Source organism: Symphalangus syndactylus, chromosome 8 (genome assembly GCF_028878055.3).
Source record: "Symphalangus syndactylus isolate Jambi chromosome 8, NHGRI_mSymSyn1-v2.1_pri, whole genome shotgun sequence".
Lineage (NCBI taxonomy): Eukaryota > Metazoa > Chordata > Mammalia > Primates > Hylobatidae > Symphalangus > Symphalangus syndactylus.
In genome coordinates, this window is record NC_072430.2 from 140973136 (window position 1) to 140996811 (window position 23676).

The window sequence follows — 23676 nt, forward strand, 5'->3', positions numbered from 1 at the left end:
TTCTTATAGAGCTGTAGGAGTTCCTTACATATTAGAAGAAAGGTCTCTTGTCTGTGATACTCATCACAAATAATTCTCTCAGGGTGTCATCTGCCATTTCCCTTACTCAGGGTCATTGTTTCCACGTAGGATTAAAACAATTTTGTGTGTGTAGTTGAATTTATCAATTTTTTTTCTGCTATGATTCCTGGGTTTTACCATAATTAGAAAAATCTTTCCCATTCTGAGGTTATGACATATTTATTTCTTAGCTTCTTCTAGTCCTTTTGTGTTTTGTTTTGTTTTATACGTTAAGTGTTTGATCCATTTGGAACCATTCCAAAGTGAAGTATAAAGACTTAGGAATTTAATTTTCTTTTTTCTTAGATGATAACCTGGCTCTTCTTATACCATTTATTTCCTTTTTTCCTTTCACATTTGAGATGCTGTCTTTATTATAAATTTCCATATGTATTTGGGTCTATTTCTTGATTTTCTGTTCTTTTCCATTGATGTGCCTTTTTAGTCTTCTGTCTGTGCCAATGGGCTCCTAAGAAGATGTTTTCATACCTGGCAAGGCTAGTTCCTCCTCATTATGCTTCATTTTCAGAATTCCACTGGTTATTCTTGGTTATTTGCTTTCTACTTAAAGTTTAGTTTGGTTATCCTCCCTGCCTCCTCCCCGCCAATGCCCCAATATAATGCTATTGGTATTTTCATTTGGATCATATTATGTTTATAGATGATGTTTAGGAGTCAAGGTATGTATGGTGTGAGCATTCCTACCTATGAGCACGATATGCTTTTCCATTTCTTCGCATCCCTCAGGAGTGTTGTAAGCTTTTCTTCATGTAGAATGTACATTTATCATTAAGCTTATTCCTGGGTATTTTCTCTTTGCATTGTTGCTGTTGTAAATGGTCTCTTACATTATATTTTCTAGCTAGCTACTGTTTGGATGCACAATAGCGATTGCTTTCTGCATATTAACTTTGTAATCCCCCCATCTTGCTTCTTATATTATTTGAAGTAGTTTTTTAGTTTATTCTTTTTGCTTTTTTGCTCTTTATTCTCTTTGCTCTTCTAAATATTGAACATATGTGCAAAAGGTGATCATTTGCCTCTTCTGTTCCCCTTTAGAACACAAGAAAGGGGATATATTGTTTAGTAGTTCCTATGGGACAATGTTAAATAGTAGTGGTGATGATGGCCATTCTTGATTTTTCCTGACACTCATTAGTGGAAATGTTTCTAGTGAATTTCTTTAAGCATGACACTGGGTTTTGAACTAAGAAATATTTTATAATGTTCAACAAGTATCCATCTATTCCAATTTTGTAGAGTTCTATTTTTAAATATCAAGAATGGATGTTAAATTTGTAAAATGCCCTTGCAGCCTCCATAATGAGGAGCTTATGGTTTTCCCTTTCGGATTTTTTAATACGATGCAGTGCATTCATAGACATCCTTAACCCAAACCATTCTTGCATCCTGGAATAATCACCACTTGTGGTGTTTTACTAATTTAATGTGGTGCTGGTTTTAGTGTGCTAATACTTTAGTTAAAATGTTTGTGTTAATACTCATAAGGGAGACTGATCTGTGTCTTTTTTTGTGTTCAATCTTTTTTGCGGGTTTTGAATCAATGTTATGCTCATTTCATAAAAAGCATTTATATTATTTTTGTGTTTTATTAATATATATTTCACCTTGTATGTATACTGTTATAATGATAATGCTTGGCCTACTCTCTCTTTATACTATGACTACAATGGCTACTATTACTGCTACTATTGACATTAGTAACAACTGCTACAATTTTCTGAAGGGTCTCAATGTGCCAAGCTCTGTTCTAAGTACCTCACGTGTATTGTCTCATCTAATTATTACTGCAGTGCAGGGAGGTAGGTGTTGCTAGTAATCTCCATTAACAGATGAGAAAACTGAATCAGGGGGTGGGGGGATGAAGCTTGTCTAAGGTTGCAGGTCTAGTGTGTACGGGAACTGTGATTTGTAATCACCATGACGTTCTGACTCTTCAATCATCTGTCTTTCAAGGCTAAGCTGCTTTGTGGTCTCCTCTGTTCTCTTTCAATGTGTTAACCAGACATTCTTGATTTTCTTTTGACTAGTATTTTTTAATGTTTCTCAGGGCAATTTAGATGTTCTACCAACATTCTTAATCCTATAATCGCTACCTTTCTAACTGAACATAAAATGTGTCTGGATGCTTGCCATGGACTTTCAAGACACAACTTGTGCCTGGCAATTTAGCTGGCGAGACAACACCTAAATACATAAAAAAAGTGAAACAACCCCAAATCAAAATGACAATCACTCAAGGCAGGGCTTGACAAACTGCCAAATAATAGGGTCAATATTTAGTGCTCACGGAATTCAGTGGAGGAGGGAGGAGTCCTCTAGAGGGCTGAGGCAGCCTTTGGGAGTGGAGGTTGGTTTCTGATGAAGAAGTGAAGGAAGAGCAATTCCTGTTTGCTTAACTCTGAGGGCTCTTGGAGGGGAGCACAGGAACACAGGGAGGCCGACAGCAGGGTCAGTCATGCTGAAGTCCTGAAACCCTGAGCTAAAGCCTGGTTTTTATTGCTGCAGAGAACTTCATGTTACTTAACGAATTCCCTGCTAAAGAACATCAGGCTGTTTTCTTCTTTGTCAATGCAATAAACACGGCAGACGTGAACAGCATCCATGGCAGGGGTCAGCAAATTATGGCACATGGGCCGGCTCTGGCCGGCTGCCTGCCCATTTTTGAAATGAAGTGTGATTGGAACAGAGCCATGCCCATCATTTACATGTTGTCTATGGCTTCTCTGATGCCTGTATTAGTCCATTCTCACATTGCTATAAAGAACTGCCTGAGACTGGGTAATTTATAAAGAAAAGGGGTTTAATTGACTCACAGTTCCACATGGCTGGGGAGGCATCAGGAAACTTACAATCATGGCGGAAGGGAAAGCAAGCATGTCTTACGTGGTGGTAGGAGAGACAGAAAGAGCACAAAGGGGGAAGAGCCCCCTTATAAAACCATCAGATCTTGTGAGAACTCACGATCACAAGAACAGTCTGGGGGAAACCACCCCCATCAGGTCTCTCCCTTGACATATGGGGATTTGAGATGAGATTTGGGTGGGGACACAGAGACAAAGCATATCAGTGCCATACTGGCAGAGTTGAGTAGTGCCAGCAGAGAATGTATGTGCCTAAAATATTTACTGTTTGTCCTTTTACAAAAAAAGGATGTTGACCTCTGACCTATGACAACTTCTCTTATTATTATTTCTTTAGTATAAATTCCTCAAAAAGCATTTATGAGCCAAAGCACATACACATGAAAAGTTTTGATATTTGTTTGATCCACGTCACTTAAAAATGTCATGCTAATTTACATATCCAGTAGCAATGTATGAGAGTGACTTTTTCCCACATGCACACCAACTCCAGTCATTTCAATGACTTAAAATCTTTACCAGTCCTATACGTGAAAAGAGATATGGCAACATTACTTTATACATTTATTTGCCAGTGAGTTTTAAAATTTTTTCTTATGTTAAATTCCTGTTTATATTCTTTGCTTTTTTATCGGGGTGTTCCAACTTTTGTTATTATTTTCTGAGAAATATTTATATATGAAAAATACCCATTGTCATATATGTTGCAAATGTTTTTCCTCAGTTGTTATACACCTTGAACTTCATTTGTGATTTTTTTTTGGCCATTTTGCTATTTGAGTTTTGTGTAGTTAAGTATGTGGGCAGATTCTCTTCATGGTGTTTGCCTATGGTGACATGCTTATGAAATTTTTCTCCAATTCAAACAATTTCTTTAGTAATTTGTGGTTTAACATTTTTACATGTAAATATTTAATTCATCTGAAATTTGTTTTGTGTAATAAGGAAGGCTCTACTTGATTTTGCCAAATGGTGAGCCAGTTATTATTTATTAAATAATATTATTCATTAGTCTGTCCTTCCCCATTTATTTGAAATGTCATCAGTATACTACTGAATTCTGATACATGTACCTGACTAAGTTTCTGAGCACACTATTCTAAAGTCAGACTCCTTGAATTTGAACCTCAGCTCCACAACTAATTTGGCCAAATTTTTGATCTTCATAGTTTGGAAGAATCAAATGAGTTGACTTATATAAAGTGCTTGCATAGTACCTGGCACAGAATATTTGTCCAACAAATGTTAATTTTGTTGCTATCTGTCTATTCATTTTCCAACACTGTGGTGTTTTGGCTACTTTATATCTTTATAATTTATTTTATATTAATATGGAAAGTTCCCTATTATAGTTTTTTAAAAAAACTTTTGGGATATTTCCATGCATTCATTTTTCAGATACTTGAAAATAATTATGTCAATAAAAACTTGTTTTGATTTTAATTGGAATTGCATTAACTTCATAGAATAATAAAAAGATAGTGTGTATTTGTACTTTATTGAGTCTTTTTATCCAGATAAATAATTGTTCAGTCTATCATTCAAGTCTTCTTTCATTTTCTTCAGTGAGATTTTGTCAGCGTAATTCTGTACAATTCTGTATAATTTGTCAATATAATTTCTTGTTAAATGTATTGGGTTTCCTAGGGAGATAATTACATGATCTTAAAGCAATGATAAAATTATCACTTTAAAATATTTATCACTTCTTTCCTTTTTCTTATCTGTTTGGCATTTTTTAGAATGTCCAAGGAAATATTCACCAATAGTTCTGATAGCAACTATTCTTTTCTTGATTTTGACATTTTTTTTTTCCAACAGATTTAACCTAACAATTTTATTTCCTTAAAAAAGAAAATGTTTTTAATTTAATTAAAAAAATGAGAGACTATGTTCTCATGGCTGTAAAACTAATATTATCATTATTAAGAAAAACTAAATAAATAGTGAGCACTTACTATGCACTCAATTCTATGATTTTAAAGAATCGTAAAATATGGTTCTTGCCCTCAGAAGGTTTATAATCTCATGGAGAAGATAAGCCTTCTGTTCTTTTGTTCAGCAAATATTTGTTGAATGTTTATATATGCAAAGTAAAAGTCCTTCCTCTTGAGAAGTTGACAGGCTAAGGAAGAGATAAAGCATGCACATGAATGTTATGATACAAGCTGGTAAATGGTGAACCAGTTTAATAGAAATTCAAATAAAATGCTGTATGTTTGAAGGCCCCCTGCATTAAAAGAAAGGTGTCCATGTGAAGTAGCATAGGGTAAATGTCAAATGAGTGATGTTAATAGCACAGGGCTTTAGAGGAAGGGTTAGTCACCCAGGTTGTGGGCAGTTGGGGAAAATTTTACTCAGGAGATAAGACAAATTGTCCTTATTGATTTTCACTTTGACAATGCCTCTAATGCCTCATGATTAAGTAAAATGCAAATCTTCTCTTGGTTTCTATGCTAAATACTGTGAAGCTAAGAAGAATTTTCCTATTCCTAGTTTATGAAGACATTAAAAAAATAGTTTTAAATGTCAATTTCATCAAATGCCACAGAAGCATCTACAGAGATGATCAAAGGTGTTTCACTCGAAAAAAGGCAAGGAGTTGGGTCTTGACAGGGGAGCAGGAGCTAAGCAGAAAGGCGCCCAGAACTCAGGAAGAGCATGGCACACCCAGCGGAGCAGTGGCATGAGCCAGGAGCACAGGTGAGTGGACTGCTGGAGCCAAGGGCCTGCTGAGGAGGTGGGGCTTGGAGATGAGGGGGAGAGGGAAGCTGGGACCAGAACATGAAAGGCTCCTGCAGCCAAGCGACTCAGAATTTACTAAGAAAACGACTTTCACACATCATCACATCTCTTTCAAAGATAAGATGGGAAAAAAAAAGAACTGATTTTGAATAAACATGAAAGTGTGTACAATGATGAACACCCAAAAGTATTTCCAAGTAAATATTTGTAGGAAAATAACCAAGACCTAATAACGCCATAAACTCATTAATTTTAAAGTTTAAAGAAATGTCATTTGATATATTTATATTTTATATCTCAAGCATATTTGTACCTGTTGTATGGTCTTGTTAGAAAAAATAATAGCTGATCCTCCTTCTTCAATGTCAGGGTAGTCAGGAAATGTCCCGGTTAAATTTCTGTAGAAAAAAATAGCACATTAAAATAGAAATGAAGTCCTCTCTTGTTAGATACCCCATTTATTTGCTTATGTTCATTTAAATGAGTGATGGTCATTAAGGGTGGAGGGTTCCCTGCAGATCAAGGGCCGGGCATGGTGTCTTGAAGAAACTGAAGGTACTGATGACATTCAGCAGCAGGTTTCCTTCCTCTAGAGAATTGTTAGTCTGATGCAAACATCCCTCTTTAAAACAGATTGTATTTTTTTCCTCCTTTTTTTTTTAATGTTGAGATGCTCTGTGTTTGAGTTAAGAATGAAGACAGAAGCACAAACCATTTCTTCCTGTTTAAAATTGAGGATAAACACAGGATTTTCATACTAAACAGAAGGATGGAGTTGTTGAAATTACACAGTTAGTAATAATGTGTGAAACAACACACCCATGCTTCAGGTTTTAGTTAAGTCTGAGGCCCTATGTTTTATGAGTTCCAAATAGTATTATTTTTCCGTAACCACATAATTTCTACATTTTAAAAAAGCAGACTTTGAAATTTAATGTTGAGAATTTCAGAAGGGGTAGATAGTTATTATTCTTAAAAGAAATTGACTTTGACATGAATGTTATATTTATTGTACGTAAGACTACCTGCCAAGTTAGTTCCATTAATTTACAGAAGTACAGAATCTGAGGTTTAGAGGTGACCACCATGTTTAAAATGGCTCTTAAAAAACTGGTTCCTGGGGTAGAGCCAAGATGGCCGAATAGGAACAGCTCCGGTCTACAGCTCCCAGCATGAACAACGCAGAAGACGGGTGATTTCTGCATTTCCATCTGAGGTACCAGGTTCATCTCACTAGGGAGTGCCAAACAGTGGGTGCAGGACAGTCGGTGCAGCGCACTGGGCACGAGCCGAAGCAGGGCGAGGCATTGCCTCACTCGGGAAGTGCAAGGGGTCAGGGAGTTCCCTTTCCTAGTCAAAGAAAGGGGTAACAGATGGCACCTGGAAAATCGGGTCAGTCCCACCCTAATACTGTGCTTTTCCAACGGGCTTGGAAAACGGCACACCAGGAGATTGTGTCCTCCACCTGGCTCAGAGGGTCCTACGCCCACGGAGTCTCGCTGATTGCTAGCACAGCAGTCTGAGATCAAACTGCAAGGTGGCAGCCAGGCTGGGGGAGGGGCGCCCGCCATTGCCCAGGCTTGCTTAGGTAAACAAAGCAGCCAAGAAGCTCGAACTGGGTGGAGCCCACCACAGCTCAAGGAGGCCTGCCTGCTTCTGTAGGCTCCACCTCTGGGGGCAGGGCACAGACAAACAAAAAGTCAGCAGGAACCTCAGCAGTCTTAAATGTCCCTGTCTGACAGCTTTGAAGAGAGTAGTGGTTCTCCCAGCACGCAGCTGGAGATCTGAGAACGGACAGACTGCCTGCTAAAGTGGGTCCCTGGCCCCCGAGCAGCCTAACTGGGAGGCACCCCCCCAGCAGGTACAGACTGACACCTCACTTGGCCAGGTACTCCTCTGAGACAAAACTTCCAGAGGAACAATCAGACAGCTGAATTTGTAGTCCATGAAAATCCGCTGTTCTGCAGCCACCGCTGCTGACACCCAGCAAAACAGGGTCTGGAGTGGACCTCTAGCAAACTCCAGCAGACCTGCAGCTGAGGGTCCTGTCTGGTAGAAGGAAAACTAACAAACAGAAAGGACACCCACACCAAAAACCCATCTGTACATCACCATCATCAAAGACCAAAAGTAGAGGCAGGAGAATGGCGTGAACCCGGGAGGCGGAGCTTGCAGTGAGCCGAGATTGCGCCACTGCACTCCAGCCTGGGTGACAGAGCAAGACTCCGTCTCAAAAAAAAAAAAAAAAAAAAAAAAAAGACCAAAAGTAGATAAAACCACAAAGATGGGGAAAAAACAGAGCAGAAAAACTGGAAACTCTAAAAAGCAGAGTGCCTCTCCTCCTCCAAAGGAACGCAGTTCCTCACCAGCAATGGAACAAAGCTGGATGGAGAATGACTTTGACGAGTTGAGAGAAGAAGGCTTCAGACGATCAAGCTACTCCGAGCTATGGGAGGAAATTCAAACCAATGGCAAAGAAGTTAAAAACTTTAAAAAAAAAATAGATGAATGTATAACTAAGATAACCAATGCAGAGAAGGGCTTAAAGGAGCTGATGGAGCTGAAAGCCAAGTTTGGAGAACTACGTGAAGATTGCAGAAGCCTCGGTAGCCGACGCGATCAACTGGAAGAAAGGGTATCAGCAACGGAAGATGAAATGAATGAAATGAAGCAAGAAGAGAAGTTTAGAGAAAAAAGAATAAAAAGAAACAAACAAAGCCTCCAAGAAATATGGGACTATGTGAAAAGACCAAACCTACGTCTGACTGGTGTACCTGAAAGTGACGGGGAGAATGGAACCAAGTTGGAAAACACTCTGCAAGATATTATCCAGGAGAACTTCCCCAATCTAGCGAGGCAGGCCAACATTCAGATTCAGGAAATACAGAGAACGCCACAAAGATACTCCTCGAGAAGAGCAACTCCAAGACACTGTCAGATTCACCAAAGTTGAAACGAAGGAAAAAATGTTAAGGGCGGCCAGAGAGAAAGGTCGGGTTACCCACAAAGGGAAGCCCATCAGACTAACAGCTGATCTTTCAGCAGAAACTCTACAAGCCAGAAGAGAGTGGGGGCCGATATTCAACACTCTTAAAGAAAAGAATTTTCAACCCAGAATCTCATATCCAGCTAAACTAAGCTTCATAAGTGAAGGAGAAATAAAATACTTTACAGACAAGCAAATGCTGAGTGATTTTGTCACCACCAGGCCTACCCTAAAAGAGCTCCTGAAGGAAGCACTAAACATGGAAAGGAACAACCGGTACGAGCCACTGCAAAAACATGCCAAATTGTAAAGACCATCGAGGCTAGGAAGAAACTGCATCAACTAACAAGCAAAATAACCAAATAACATCATAATGACAGGATCAAATTCACACATAACAATATTAACTTTAAATGTAAATGGGCTAAATGCTCCAATTAAAAGACACATACTGGCAAATTGGATAAGGAGTCAAGACCCATCAGTGTACTGTATTCAGGAAACCCATCTCACATGCAGAGACACACATAGACTCAAAATAAAGGGATGGAGGAAGATCTACCAAACAAATGGAAAACAAAAAAAGGCAGGGGTTGCAATCCTAGTCTCTGATAAAACAGACTTTAAACCAACAAAGATAAAAAGAGACAAAGAAGGCCATTACATAATGGTAAAGGGATCAATTCAACAAGAAGAGCTAACTATCCTAAATATATATGCACCCAACACAGGAGCACCCAGATTCATAAAGCAAGTCCTGAGTGACCTACAAAGAGACTTAAATTCCCACACAATAATAATGGGAGATTTTAACACCCCACTGTCAACATTGGACAGATCAACGAACTAGCAACGAGAAAGAAAGTTAACAAGGATACCCAGGAATTGAACTCAGCTCTGCACCAAGCAGACCTAATAGACATCTACAGAACTCTCCACCCCAAATCAACAGAATATACATTTTTCTCAGCACCACACCACACCTATTCCAAAATTGACCACATAGTTGGAAGTAAAGCTCTCCTCAGCAAATGTAAAAGAACAGAAATTATAACAAACTGTCTCTCAGACCACAGTGCAATCAAACTAGAACTCAGGATCAAGAAAATCACTCAAAACCGCTCAACTACATGGAAACTGAACAACCTGCTCCTGAATGACTATGGGTACATAACGAAATGAAGGCAGAAATAAAGATGTTCTTTGAAACCAACGAGAACAAAGACACAACATACCAGAATCTCTGGGACACATTCAAAGCAGTGTGTAGAGGGAAATTTATAGCACTAAATGCCCACAAGAGAAAGCAGGAATGATCCAAAATTGACACCCTAACATCACAATTAAAAGAACTAGAAAAGCAAGAGCAAACACATTCAAAAGCCAGCAGAAGGCAAGAAATAACTAAGATCAGAGCAGAACTGAAGGAAATAGAGACACAAAAAACCCTTCAAAAAATTAATGAATCCAGGACCTGGTTTTTTGAAAAGATCAACAAAATTGATAGACCACTAGCAAGACTAATAAAGAAGAAAAGAGAGAAGAATCAAATAGATGCAATAAAAAATGATAAAGGGGATATCACCACTGATCCCATAGAAATACAATCTACCATCAGAGAATATTAAAAACACCTCTATGCAAATAAACTAGAAAATCTAGAAGAAATGGATAAATTCCTTGACAAATACACCCTCCCAAGACTAAACCAGGAAGAAGTTGAATCTCTGAAAAGACCAATAACAGGCTCTGAAATTGTGGCAATAATCAATAGCTTACCAACCAAAAAGAGTCCAGGACCTGATGGATTCACAGCCAAATTCTACCAGAGGTACAAGGAGGAACTGGTACCATTCCTTCTGTAACTATTCCAATCGATAGAAAAAGAGGGAATCCTCCCTAACACATTGTATGAGGCCAGCATCATCCTGATACCAAAGCCCGGCAGAGACACAACCAAAAAAGAGAATTTCAGACCAATATCCTTGATGAACATTGATGCAAAAATCCTCAATAAAATACTGGCAAACCGAATCCAGCAGCACATCAAAAAGCTTATCCACCATGATCAAGTGGGCTTCATCCCTGGGATGCAAGGCTGGTTCCACATACGCAAATCAATAAATGTAATCCAGCATATAAACAGAACCAAAGACAAAAACCACATGATTATCTCAATAGATGCAGAAAAGGCCTTTGACAAAATTCAACAATGCTTCATGCTAAAAACTCTCAATAAATTAGGTACTGATGGGACGTATCTCAAAATAATAAGAGCTATCTACGACAAACCCACAGCCAATATCATACTGAATGGGCAAAAACTGGAAGCATTCCCTCTGAAAACTGGCACAAGACAGGGATGCCCTCTCTCACCGCTCCTATTCAACGTAGTGCTGGAAGTTCTGGCCAGAGCAATCAGGCAGGAGAAGGAAATAAAGGGTATTCAATTAGGAAAAGAGGAAGTCAAATTGTCCCTGTTTGCAGATGACATGATTGTATATCTAGAAAACCCCATTGTCTCAGCCCAAAATCTTCTTAAGCTGATAAGCAACTTCAGCAAAGTCTCAGGATGCAAAATCAATGTACAAAAATCACAAGCATTCTTGTACACCAACCACAGACAAACAGAGAGCCAAATCATGAGTGAACTCCCATTTACAATTGCTTCAAAGAGAATAAAATACCTAGGAATCCAACTTACAAGGGATGTGAAGGACCTCTTCAAGGAGAACTACAAACCACTGCTCAATGAAATAAAAGAGGAAACAAACAAATGGAAGAACATTCCATGCTCATGGGTTGGAAGAAACAATATCGTGAAAATGGCCATACTGCCCAAGGTAATTTATAGATTCAATGCCATCCCCATCAAGCTACCAATGACTTTCTTCACAGAATTGAAAAAAACTACTTTAAAGTTCATATGGAACCAAAAAAGAGCCCGCATCGCCAAGTCAATCCTAAGCCAAAAGAACAAAGCTGGAGGCATCACGCTACCTGACTTCAAACTATACTACAAGGCTACAGTAACCAAAACAGCATGGTACTGGTACCACAACAGAGACATAGATCAATGGTTCAGAACAGAGCCCTCAGAAATAATGCCACATATCTACAACTATCTGATCTTTGACAAAACTGACAAAAACAAGAAATGGGGAAAGGATTCCCTATTTAATAAATGGTGCTAGGAAAACTGGCTAGCCATATGTAGAAAGCTGAAACTGGATCCCTTCCTTACACCTTATACAAAAATTAATTCAAGATGGATTAAAGACTTACATGTTAGACCTAAAACCATAAAAACCCTAGAAGAAAACCTAGGCAATACCATTCAGGACATAGGCATGGGCAAGGACTTCATGTCTAAAACACCAAAAGCAATGGCAACAAAAGCCAGAATTGACAAATGGGATCTAATTAAACTAAAGAGCTTCTACACAGCAAAAGAAACTACCATCAGAGTGAACAGGCAACCTACAAAATGGGAGAAAATTTTCGCAACCTACTCATCTGACAAAGGGCTAATATCCAGAATCTATAATGAACTCAAACAAATTTACAAGAAAAAAACAAACAACCCCATCAAAAAGTGGGCGAAGGACATGAACAGACACTTCTCAAAAGAAGACATTTATGCAGCCAAAAGACACATGAAAAAATGCTCATCTTCACTGGCCATCAGAGAAATGCAAATCAAAACCACAATGAGATACCATCTCACACCAGTTAGAATGGCCATCATTAAAAAGTCAGGAAACAACAGGTGCTGGAGAGGATGTGGAGAAATTGGAACACTTTTACACTGTTGGTGGGACTGTAAACTAGTTCAACCATTGTGGAAGTCAGTGTGGCGATTCCTCAGGGATCTAGAACTAGAAATACCATTTGACCCAGCCATCCCATTACTGGGTATATACCCAAAGGACTGTAAATCATGCTGCCATAAAGACACATGCACACGTATGTTTATTGCGGCACTATTCACAATAGCAAAGACTTGGAACCAACCCAAATGTCCATCAATGATAGACTGGATTAAGAAAATGTGGCACATATACACCATGGAATACTATGCAGCCATAAAAAATGATGAGTTCATGTCCTTTGTAGGGACATGGATCAAACTGGAAACCATCATTCTCAGTAAACTATCGCAAGGACAAAAAACCAAACACCGCATGTTCTCACTCATAGGTGGGAATTGAACAATGAGAACACATGGACACAGGAAGGGGAACATCACACTCCAGGGACTGTTGTGGGGTGGGGGGAGGGGGGAGGGACAGCATTAGGAGATATACCTAATGCTAAATGATGAGTTAATGGGTGCAGCACACCAAAATGGCACAGGTATACATATGTAACAAACCTGCACATTGTGCACATGTACCCTAAAACTTAAAAGTATATAAAAAAAAAAAAACTGGTTCCCAAACTTTTGGCCTCAGAAGCCCTTTATATTTTTATTAATTTTTGAGGATCCCAAAGAGTTTTTGCTAGATGAGTTACAGCTATCAATAATTTACTGTGTTAAATATTAAATCTGGCTGGGCACAGTGTTTCACGCCTATAATCCCAACACTTTGAAAGGCTGAGGTGGGAGGATCACTTGAGTCCAGGAATTTGAGGCTGAAGTGGGCCATGACTACACCACTGCACTCCAGACTGGGTGACAGAACGAGATCCTATCTCCAAAATGAACAAATAAAGCTTAGAAATTTATAAAATATGTATTTTAATTTAAAAATAAAGTAAGCTCATATATATTAACATAAATAACATTTTATGGATAATAAATATATTTTCCAAAACTAAAGGAAAAAATGAGTGAGAAGAATGTCACAGCTTTGCATCTTTTCAAGTCTCTTTTGTGTCTGGCTGAATGGCAACTAACTGGATGCTTATATCTGTTTCTGCACTCAGTCTGTTGAAATCTTTTGTTTTGGTTGAAGTATAGGAAGAAAATCTGGTCTCACATGGATGAGTACATAGAACAAGAAGAAGTATTTTAATGGCCCTTTTAGCTAACTGTGAATATTCTGCTTTGATACTACACCACAGCTAGACAACTGGTAGCTTCCTGCAGGCTAGCTGTGATGTGGAATCTGAACCCATATCAATGAACTTTCCCCCTCTCTGTCACATGAAAATCCCTGGACCTGTCTTATGCCTGGAATAGACCTTTTACCCATGCATGATTTTGTGTCCTCAGGTCTTGGTCACTGGAAAACAATGGTTTGCAGAATTATGTGGGTCTTCCCACAGTTGATATATTTCATCATATTGAAAACCACATTCATTGATAACACCACAGATCTTATAATGGAAGGTCTAAGTCATGGGAACCTCTCCAACTCATAGGAGTGAATACAAATTTTCCAAAATCATAATTTTTTCTGGAAAGCTCAAATTTTACCATTGGCAACAACTGTTGTTGATGGTTTGTTCTTCTTTAGGTTCATCTGATTCACTTTTGAGGAAAAGTCTCCCCAAAACCCAAAGTCCAGAGTTTGTCAGTTGTCTTCTCAAGGGAAAAATGATGTTCCATTAAGAAATGGCTGGTTCAGTCTGAGCCTTAACCCCCTCACAGATGTTTCTAGGAGACAATCTTCACACTTTGGTGTGCGGCAGAAGGGATTTATAAGCACTGCTGATTTTGTCACATAGAATGTTAAAAAGCTATGTGTTTCAAGGGTCAAGTCTGAACAATATTTTTTTACTGCATCCTCGAGAACACTGTCAAATAAAATAAGTTGAAAGAAAAATAATAATTTTAAGTTGTGGGGTACATGAGCAGGATGTACAGGTTTGTTACGTAGGTAGATGTGCGCCTTGGTGGTTTGCTGCACAGATCCACCCATCACCTTAGTATTAAGCCCAGAGTCCATTAGCTATTCTTCCTGATGCTCTCCCTCCCCCCAACACCCCTGCCCCAACAGGCCCTCCCCATGTGTCCAAGTATGTTGATCCCCCCATGTGTGTTGTTCCCCTCCATGTGTCTGTGGGGGACACAGGATTCTCACTGTTCTCACTGTTCAGCTCCCACATGTAAGTGAGAACATGCAGTGTTTGGTTGTCTGTTCTTGCATTAGTTTACTGAGGATAACGGCTTCCAGCTCCATCCATGTCCCTGCAAAGGACATGATCTCATTCCTTTAATATTCCATGGTGTATATGTACCACATTTTCTTTATCCAGTCTATTATTGATGGGCATTTGAGTTGATTCCATGTCTTTGCTATTGTGAATGGTGCTGCAATGAATATATGCATGCAGATATCTGTATAATAGAATTATTTTTACTCCTTCGGCTATATACCCAGTAATGGGATTGTTAGGTCAAATGGTATTTCTGCCTCTAGATCTTTGAGGAATCGTCACACTGTCTTCCACAATTCCCTTCCACATTCCCTTTTCTCTGCAACCTTGCCAGCACCTGTTGTTTCCAGACTCTTTAATAATTGCCATTCTGACTGGCGTGAGATGGTATCTCATTGTGATTTTGATTTGCATTTCTCTAATGATCAGTGATGTTGAGCTTTTCTTCATGTATTTGTTGGCCACATGAATTTTTTTTTTTTTTGAGAAGTGTCTGTTCATGTCTTTTGCCCACTTTTTAATGGGGTTGTTTTTTTCTTGTATATTTGTTTAAGTTCCTTGTAGACTCTGGATATTAGACCTTTGTCAGATATATAGATTGCAAAAATTTTCTCCCATTCTGTAGGTTGTCTGTTCACTCTGATGATAGTTTCTTCTGCTGTGCAGAAACTCTTTAATTAGATCCCATTTGTCAAATTTTGCTTTTGTTGCAATTGCCTTTGGCGTTTTCATCATGAAATCTTTGCCTATGCCTATGTCTTGAATGGTATTGCCTAGATTAAATAAAATTATTTTTAAAGGCAGGTGTATGGCAGTGAAGTCCACAGTGACTTTTGTGCTGGAGCTGCTGGCTTGATTCCTGGGTCAGTAGTTCTGCCTTGCCACTATTGTACCATTGGTGCCAATGTCAACAAAGTAAAAATAGCAAGCAATGTCTTGGTATTCATTTGAAAGCAGTTTGGCTTTTGGATCCCCTGAACAGGTCTTGAAGGCCCCCAGTGGTCCTGGGACACACTTTGAGAGCCAGGCACCCTGGGGACCTGGGACACACTTTGAGAGCCATTCCCTTGGCCACTGCTTAAATGTTTCCCATGATGGTGAGCTCACTCCCCCGAGGCAGCCCATCCACTTCTGGATACTTTCTGACACTGAACTGTCATCTCACTCCCTGGACTACTGAGCTACCCTCTGGGGCCAAACAGAACCTGATTCTCTTTCTCTATACAGGAGTTACTTTGGTGGGATCACTCACTTATTCATTCGTCCATCCATCCAACCTTTCATTCATATAGTCAACCAACAAATATCTGTCTAGTCCCAACTAGATTCTAGACGCAGTGATGGGAGACAGACATCTGACATTCAAAGATGGCAGAGGTTGCCCTCACGCAGCTCAGATTCCACAATCATATGGCTGATGGGGATATTGGGCTCTAGGTGGTGCTTGTCCACAAGACTCATGTCTGAAACCTTGTTAAACTGACCACACTCCGTCACAGACCCGTGCATTGCCCAGCCTGGACAGGGCTTAGAAAGAAACCATGAATACATAGGAGTCAAAATGACAGCACTGTTTTCTTCAGTCCCACTCACATTCCTTCAATAACCACTTTTACAAGGAACGTCACTGCATAATTTCATTTTCGTATTGTAAAGCTTGAGTGTATTTGAGGACTCAAAACAAACTTAGTGACATATGAAAAAGCAAAAAGAATTTACGTACATCATTTCTAACGTGGAATTCTTAATTATGGAACACATCGACTGTCATACTAAGATTTAATAATATTACATTATCATGGTGCTTTTGGCAAAGATAATATTAAATATATTATTTATTTAATTTTAGACAGAGTCTTGCTCTGTCGCCCAGGCTGGAGGGCAGTGGCACAATATTGGCTCACTGCAACCTCTGCCTTCTGGGTTCAAATGATTCTCATGCCTCAGCCTCCCGAGTAGATGGGACTACAGGTGTGTACCACCATGCTTGACTAATTTTTTTGTTTGTTTGTATTTTTAGTAGAGATAGGGCTTCACCATACTGGCCAGGCTGGTCTCAAACTCCCGATCTCAGGTGATTCGTCCACCCCAGCCTCCCAAAGTGCTGGGATTACGGGCGTGAGCCACTCCGCCTGGGCTATTTTTAACAGATGAACATATTTAGTTTTCCTTTGTCATGTTGGTTTATATAATTAGTCATAATCTGAAATTTAATGTCTTATCCTTAAAGAATGAAAAAAAACTGTTGTAGGGTACACATTAAAAATATAAAATTTGTATCTAGAAAGTGACAATGTGCCTGATAGCTCTTTATCACACATACACAGACACACCCACACATGCTTGTGCAAACAGACGTGTGTGCACTATCCCTTTCTTGCTCACTGCACTCCGTCTGTCCCTCCTGTGGGTGGCTAGGAGGCCTCTGTTCCCACAGAAGTTGGACCCCTGCTGTGCGATACTCCCAGGGTCCCCTGGCTTTGCACTGACTGAGTCTCTCCTTGGCTCCTTCCCTGTGACTTGGCCACTTAGAGCATGTTAAGAGAGACAGTTATGAGTTCTATTTTATATTCCTGAGACTTTACCCCCTTGGCTATTGGATTTCTCCCTCCCCCCATTTTCAGCTGTGTCCTGAGGCACAAACAGGAACCCATCCTGACACATCCCAACTGAGCCTCCTCAGAATCAAGGCACAGTCGGTCCCGCTCCTGCCGTTAATCGTAAGGAAGCTGCGAGGTGATGAGTGCTTTGTGCTTTGGGCTCAGCACGCTGCAGGAGGTATAAAACCTTCAAGGGGGAGAGGGCTGATGATCACAGACCACTGAATGGAAAATATTTGGCTCCCACGATGTTTCTGGTGCAAACAGATGGGGTCCAAGGCACTGACTGCAGGTGACGGCCCATCTGGGGACTTCCCCAGGAGTAACTCAGGACCCCAAATTACAGGGCGTCAGGAAGACGGTTCTCTTGGTTAAAAGTGGAAACCAAAGTCTCTGCTTTTTGTGGAACCTGATTCCTCTGAGGCGCCCTCTTGCCCTAATGGACACTTACCCTGTCTTTGTTTTCTTGGGGTCTCAGGCCCCTGGAGAGGCACAGGCTGTCCTTTGGATGCTTGGACACAGATGTCCACCAACTGTGGTGCCTGGGACCCACAGGCCGAATGCCTGGAAAACCCTCTGCTGTGCTTAGGGCTGCCACGTGGTGTGGGCATCCACAATATTCAAACAACTGGAATCGCAAAATGCTGGGCTCTGGGCCCTGGACAGGCCCTGCCAGCCACACACACCTCAGGGCTCAGGCACTGTCTGCCCGTGTGTCCCAGGGAGAGGGCAGAGGGCAGCCACCATCTTCAAGAGCCGATTCATCCCCCTCGGACCCGTCTTGCCACTTCCCCAGACTGCGGCTGCTGGGCATGGGGTCTCTTGGGCCCTTGGCATCTCCCACCTCATGCTCCTGGGGACCCTTTCCTCCTTCCATGCCTCATCCCAATCGGACACTCCCCCGTAGATCTGCAGGATGCTCAGGTCTCACTCATTTAACAAACACACAGCTTCCTGGGCTCCCAGCCTCCTCCAGTGACTCTCTCATCTCTGTCTCCTTCCCAGCCTGGCTCTTCAAGAACTCTTCATGGTCCCTGTCTCCATTAAAGTAGCTTTCACAAGGGATGATGGGCTGTGCTGCGCCCCCCGCCCCCTCATAGTCACATGCAGACGTCCCAGCTGCCAATACCTCAGGATGCCACCAGGTTGGAAACAGAATCACTGTAGAAGGGACTGGCAGAGACGCGGTCATGCTGGAGTAGGAGCGCCCCATCCAGTAGGGCTGGTGTCCTCGTGAGAAGAAGAAATGAAGGAAAGACGCTGTGAAGAGATGCTGAGAGCTGGCGAGGAGAGAGGCCTGGACAGAAAGGTCTCTGGTGCCAGAAAGGTTGGGGGCCGCTGTGTTACAGATTTCCTTATCTCCTCCATGACAGCATCAGCCACGTGATGGGACTTACGTTTTAAGAGGATCACTCCTACAGAGGAGTGTAATTCCTAAGAAAGTCAACAGCATTCACTTGTAGGTGACCAAATGTTGACTAATGGTTCGGAAATACCCGAGAAACCTACAACGGTCTTACCAAATCAGCATCCACTTCCCGCACTTTGTGTTCCTGGGTGACCTTTGCCTTCCTTGTTTCTCCTCTTCTGTTTTGTTCTGTAGATTCGGGTAAAATGAGAGAGTCCTCACACAGATAGTCCAGGTTATATTTTTCATGTGACCACATGATGAGTTCCATTTTCTGCATCGCTGGTTCCATTTGGTGGTTTGGATGCCCAATCAAAGAGTCGGCTTGGACCTTGCCTGTTGAGGCAATCAGACAGCAAATGAAAGCTGGCCGGGGGAGGGTGGGGGAGGGCGGATTCAGGAAAGACATCGTAGCACACGCTGCACATCAACTTTGTAAATCAGCAAAACGATGACAGTTCGCAGATAATCAAGTGGCTTTGGAATTAAGATTCGAAGTATAATTGAGGGAAAGCTGCAATTTAAATAATTATTATGCACAAAAGCAGCATATTTAACACAATGATTTTGCAGAAGATTTTGTGTTAAAATTGTTTTAATTAGGAAAGATCTCTGCATCTATTAAAGTACTTTACAAACTGCAAAGAGAAACCAAGATAATCATCCCCCCAAAGCTTAACATCCCCCTTTTTCTCCACCCCAAAGATACACACCTCAGTAAGACCACTGGCTGTAAGATGAGAGGGAAATTATTTTATTTGATCAAAAAACTTATACTATACAACATAATTAGGGAGGACCTCTCTGATATGATGGTATTTGAGCAAAACCTTAAAGCAAGTGAAGGAATGTGCCACTTGGTATATTTTTAATTATTTACTTATTTTTGAGACAGAGTCTCACTCACTCCATCACCCAGGCTGGAGTGCAGAGGCGATTCTCCTGACTCAGCCTCCTGAGTAGCTGGGACTACAGGCGCACACCACCATGCCTGGCTAATTTTTGTATTTTTAGTAGATATGGGGTCTCACCATGTTGCCCAGGCTAGTCTCGAACTCCTGAGCTCAGGTGATCTGCCTGCCTTGGCCTCCCAAAGTGCCGGGATTACAGGCGTGAGCCACCACACCTGGCCGTATTTATTATTATTATTATTATTTACTCAAGGGCACAGGCTCTGAGGCGGGGGGCCTCCAGAGGGCCCACAGTGCAGCCAGGAGAGCAGAGCAGCTCTAAGGCGGCGGGACAAGGCCGGGGGTCGGGGCAGACTATCTCCCAGACTGTTGTAAGTTGGGGAGCCATGGAATTTCATGTCTTGACCAGGGGACCTTTAAGAATGACAGAGGGCGCTGTTAGTTTTTTATTTTTTATTGTTTTCTGAGATGGAGTCTCGCTCTGTCACCCAGGCTGGAGTGCAGTGGTGCGATCTCCACTCACTGCAACCTCTGCCTCCCGGATTCAAACAATTCTCCTACCTCAGCCTCCCGAGTAGCTGGGATTATAGGCGTGTGCCACCATGCCTGGCAAATTTTTGCATTTTTAGTAGAGATGGGGTTTCACCACGTTGGCCAGGCTGGTCTCGAACTCCTGACCTCAGGTAATCTGCCTGCCTTGGCCTCCCAAAGTGCTGAGATTACAGGCATGAGCCACTACGCCCAGCCAGGTGCTGTTATTAATCGAACATAAACTGGGCCTGACACTAGTAAACTGGGACATAGATGAACCTAACTGTATGGGCATTGGTTTCATTCCAAGCGAGAGAACTGGGAACTCTGAGCTGAGACATGGCATGATATGTCTTCTGTTTTAAAAGGATCATCTGCCCAAGGCACCACTGTGCCACGAAGCCAGGGCCAGCCAGACCTGCCCGCTCTCTCGCCTCCGCCTCCGCAATACTTTGTCTATGGGGTGTTTGCCTGGCAGCCGAGTGACTCAGGCTGTGTTGCTGCCATTTCCTTATCGTACCTGGAAGGTTTTCCACCCAAGCCCTGCAGTCTAGAGGCAGGGGCTGGGACTCCCTTGGGGCAGAGAAACCTCCTTTGCACTGCTGGAGGCAGTGTGCCTGCCTTGCTGGCCTGGCTAGACCTGTGGCACACTACTACTCTATTCAATTCATGCCAGTTTAGTTCATGACTTACAGGCATCTCTGCTAGCCCCGCGGCAATCTGTTCTGAAAATCAGGTGCTCTGTGCAGGAAACACTCTCTTGGAGGCCTATTTCTCATTATTTTAACTGGGAAAATTAAGACGCTTTACATGTTAAACACCCCCCTCCCCAGCCAATGTTTTGCCGGATGATGGAAGCACACTGGGCAAAGCCTGCTCACTTGCTGAAATAATGATAAAAGGAAAGACCAGGCTGTGAAGAGACATGAGTTGCCACTTTGCTTTTGGTTGAAAGAAAAAGGGACAGGAGGAGAAACCACTCTGTGTGTGTTTACAGTTGCAGGTGCTCAGAGACAGGCGAGAAGCTGTCCACCTGGATTAGCTTGGAGGCATGGGACTGGAGGGAGGAAGACTGCTAATTTAAAAAACGTACATTTCAGTATTATTGTCCTTGCTACAGCAAATAGGAACTATGTAATTAAATAAAACAACAGAATGGCTTATAATAAAAATAAATACCATGTTTGGTTTTATGTCTTAGTTTTAGAGTTTGATTATTGACTTTATAATTTTTACAGTGGAATGGGTCCAATTTTCTTTGAAAATTGTTTCTAGAGTTAGGAAATTGTGACCTGTCTTTAGGGGAGTTACATTCGCTATTCGGCTTTCTTTTTTCTTTTCTTTTTTTTTTTTTTGAGACGGAGTCTCGCTCTGTTGCCAGGCTGGAGTGCAGTGGCATGATCTCGGCTCACTGCAACCTCCACCTCCCAGGTTCAAGCGATTCTCCTGCCTCAGCCTCCTGAGTACCTGGGACTACAGGTGTGCACCACCACACCCAGCTAATTTTTGTATTTTTAGTAGAGACGGGATTTCACCATGTTGGTCAGGATGGTCTAGATCTCTAGAACTGGTGACCCACCCGCCTCAGCCTCCCAAAGTGCTGGGATTATAGTTGTGAGCCACCGTGCCCAGTCTATTCGGCTTTCTACTATTTGTTGGCTTTAACAATTAAAGCAATCTAGTTACTACAACTCTGTTATTTTCCATTCTTACTACGTTTTTAACCTTCATTTATCATACATTACTCATTTCCATTGATTTCTGTCAGCTCCTGGGCTCTCCACTTTGTCTGATATATGTTTATATTTTTGTATCAGTGTGATGCATTTACCTTGTTTTTCTTTATAATAAAGTTGACTATCCAGTGCCATTTGTCCTTCCTTATTGTTCTCATTTTATTTTAATCCTAATGACTTTAACAATTATGCTTTCAAATTCAATAAATAATCCTGTTGGGATTTTAATTGAAATCGTGTTATCTCTATAAATTACCTAGAGCAGATTTATCATCTTTCCACTTAACCAGAAACATAGTCCATTTCTCCATTTATTCAAGCCTTTCCTCATTTCTTCCTTTTAACACTCGTAGACTTCAATTTTCATAAGGTTCTGATACTTTTCTTCCATATTTAGCATGTCATTGTTAAAAATACATTTTGCCACTTTCTTTAAAGTATTCATTTTTATTTCCTTTTCATGTCATTGTATTATCACTAATTTATATTATGGCACTAATTATATTAGGGGCAAAGGTCATCTGCATTGTCCTTTTCTTTCCTAGGAAGACCTATAGTATTTCTCAATTAAGCTGTCTTGTTTAAAAAATATATAAAAAAGTATAGCTGTCTTGTTTAAAATAAAACAAAAACACTTTATATATATATATACACATATATATATACACATATATATATACACACACATATATATACACACACATATATATATACACATATATATACACATATATATACACATATATATACACACACATATATATACACACATATATACACACATATATATACACATATATATATACACATATATATATACACATATATATATACACATATATATATATATATATATATGAGTATAGCTGTCTTGTTTAAAAAATACTTGGTTTTTCATTCATTCCTTCATAACATACCTGTAGACTATTTTATGCCAGATACTGTTCTGGGAAAAGGCAGTGAACAGAAGACATAAAAATCTCTGTCTTTATCGAGCTTACATTTTATTATGCTGTGAATCAACATTTTCTATTTAAAAATTTTAAAAGTAAGACGAGTAATTTTATCAAATGCCTTTTATGTATGAACGATAAGGCTCACAGGTGGGGAACCCAGTGGAGCCCACTGGCCAAGGACGCCACGCTGTGGGTGTGAAGGCTCCAACCAGACACTTTAAAATAAAGCTTTACACCTGATCAAGCAGCAGTTGGGAGGCTAGATGTATAATGAAAATTGTATTTTACTGGAAAGGAAGCAGCCCAGGGCAGCTGCCATTGATTGGTTAGCTGTGTGATTTGGGCAAATCATCATATCATGGTGGGAACTTGGTTAGTTTTCCTCTCTGCAGAATGGTGCAATTGAACTAGCTTTATTCATTTAGTTATTTAAAAATAAGTATGTATGCCTAGTAGACAATTTCTACAGTTCCTTTCAGCTCTGGAAACTCTATGATTTACATGTGACAAATGCTGGGGAGGGCAATGTTAATTTTTTACATAATTTATTCCATGATTAATGTTACTTTCTTAGTAGAAACACATTCAACATAGCCATCTGCCTTTACATTCTTTTATGTGCAAAAGCTGGATAAGAGAAACACGTGTGCCTGATATCTTTCAGTTAGCAAATGTGAGCTATGGAGCATTTGGTCAAGTTAAGGCCTATTAAAAATTTATGCATATTGTCAGAAGTTCTTGCACAAATGTGAA

At 40.6% G+C, this 23676-nt stretch overlaps 1 protein-coding gene across 8 annotated transcripts in view; it reads right to left on the bottom strand.

The window, feature by feature from the left end:
• IQCA1 (IQ motif containing with AAA domain 1) overlaps positions 1–23676 on the bottom strand; it is a 178892-nt gene that overhangs the window by 97331 nt on the left and 57885 nt on the right. For all 8 annotated transcript variants that reach the window (XM_063645773.1, XM_055291068.2, XM_063645774.1 and 5 more), the window contains one exon: positions 6004–6088. In XM_063645773.1, the coding sequence (XP_063501843.1) occupies positions 6004–6088 (85 nt within the window). The remainder of the gene's footprint in view (positions 1–6003; positions 6089–23676) is intronic.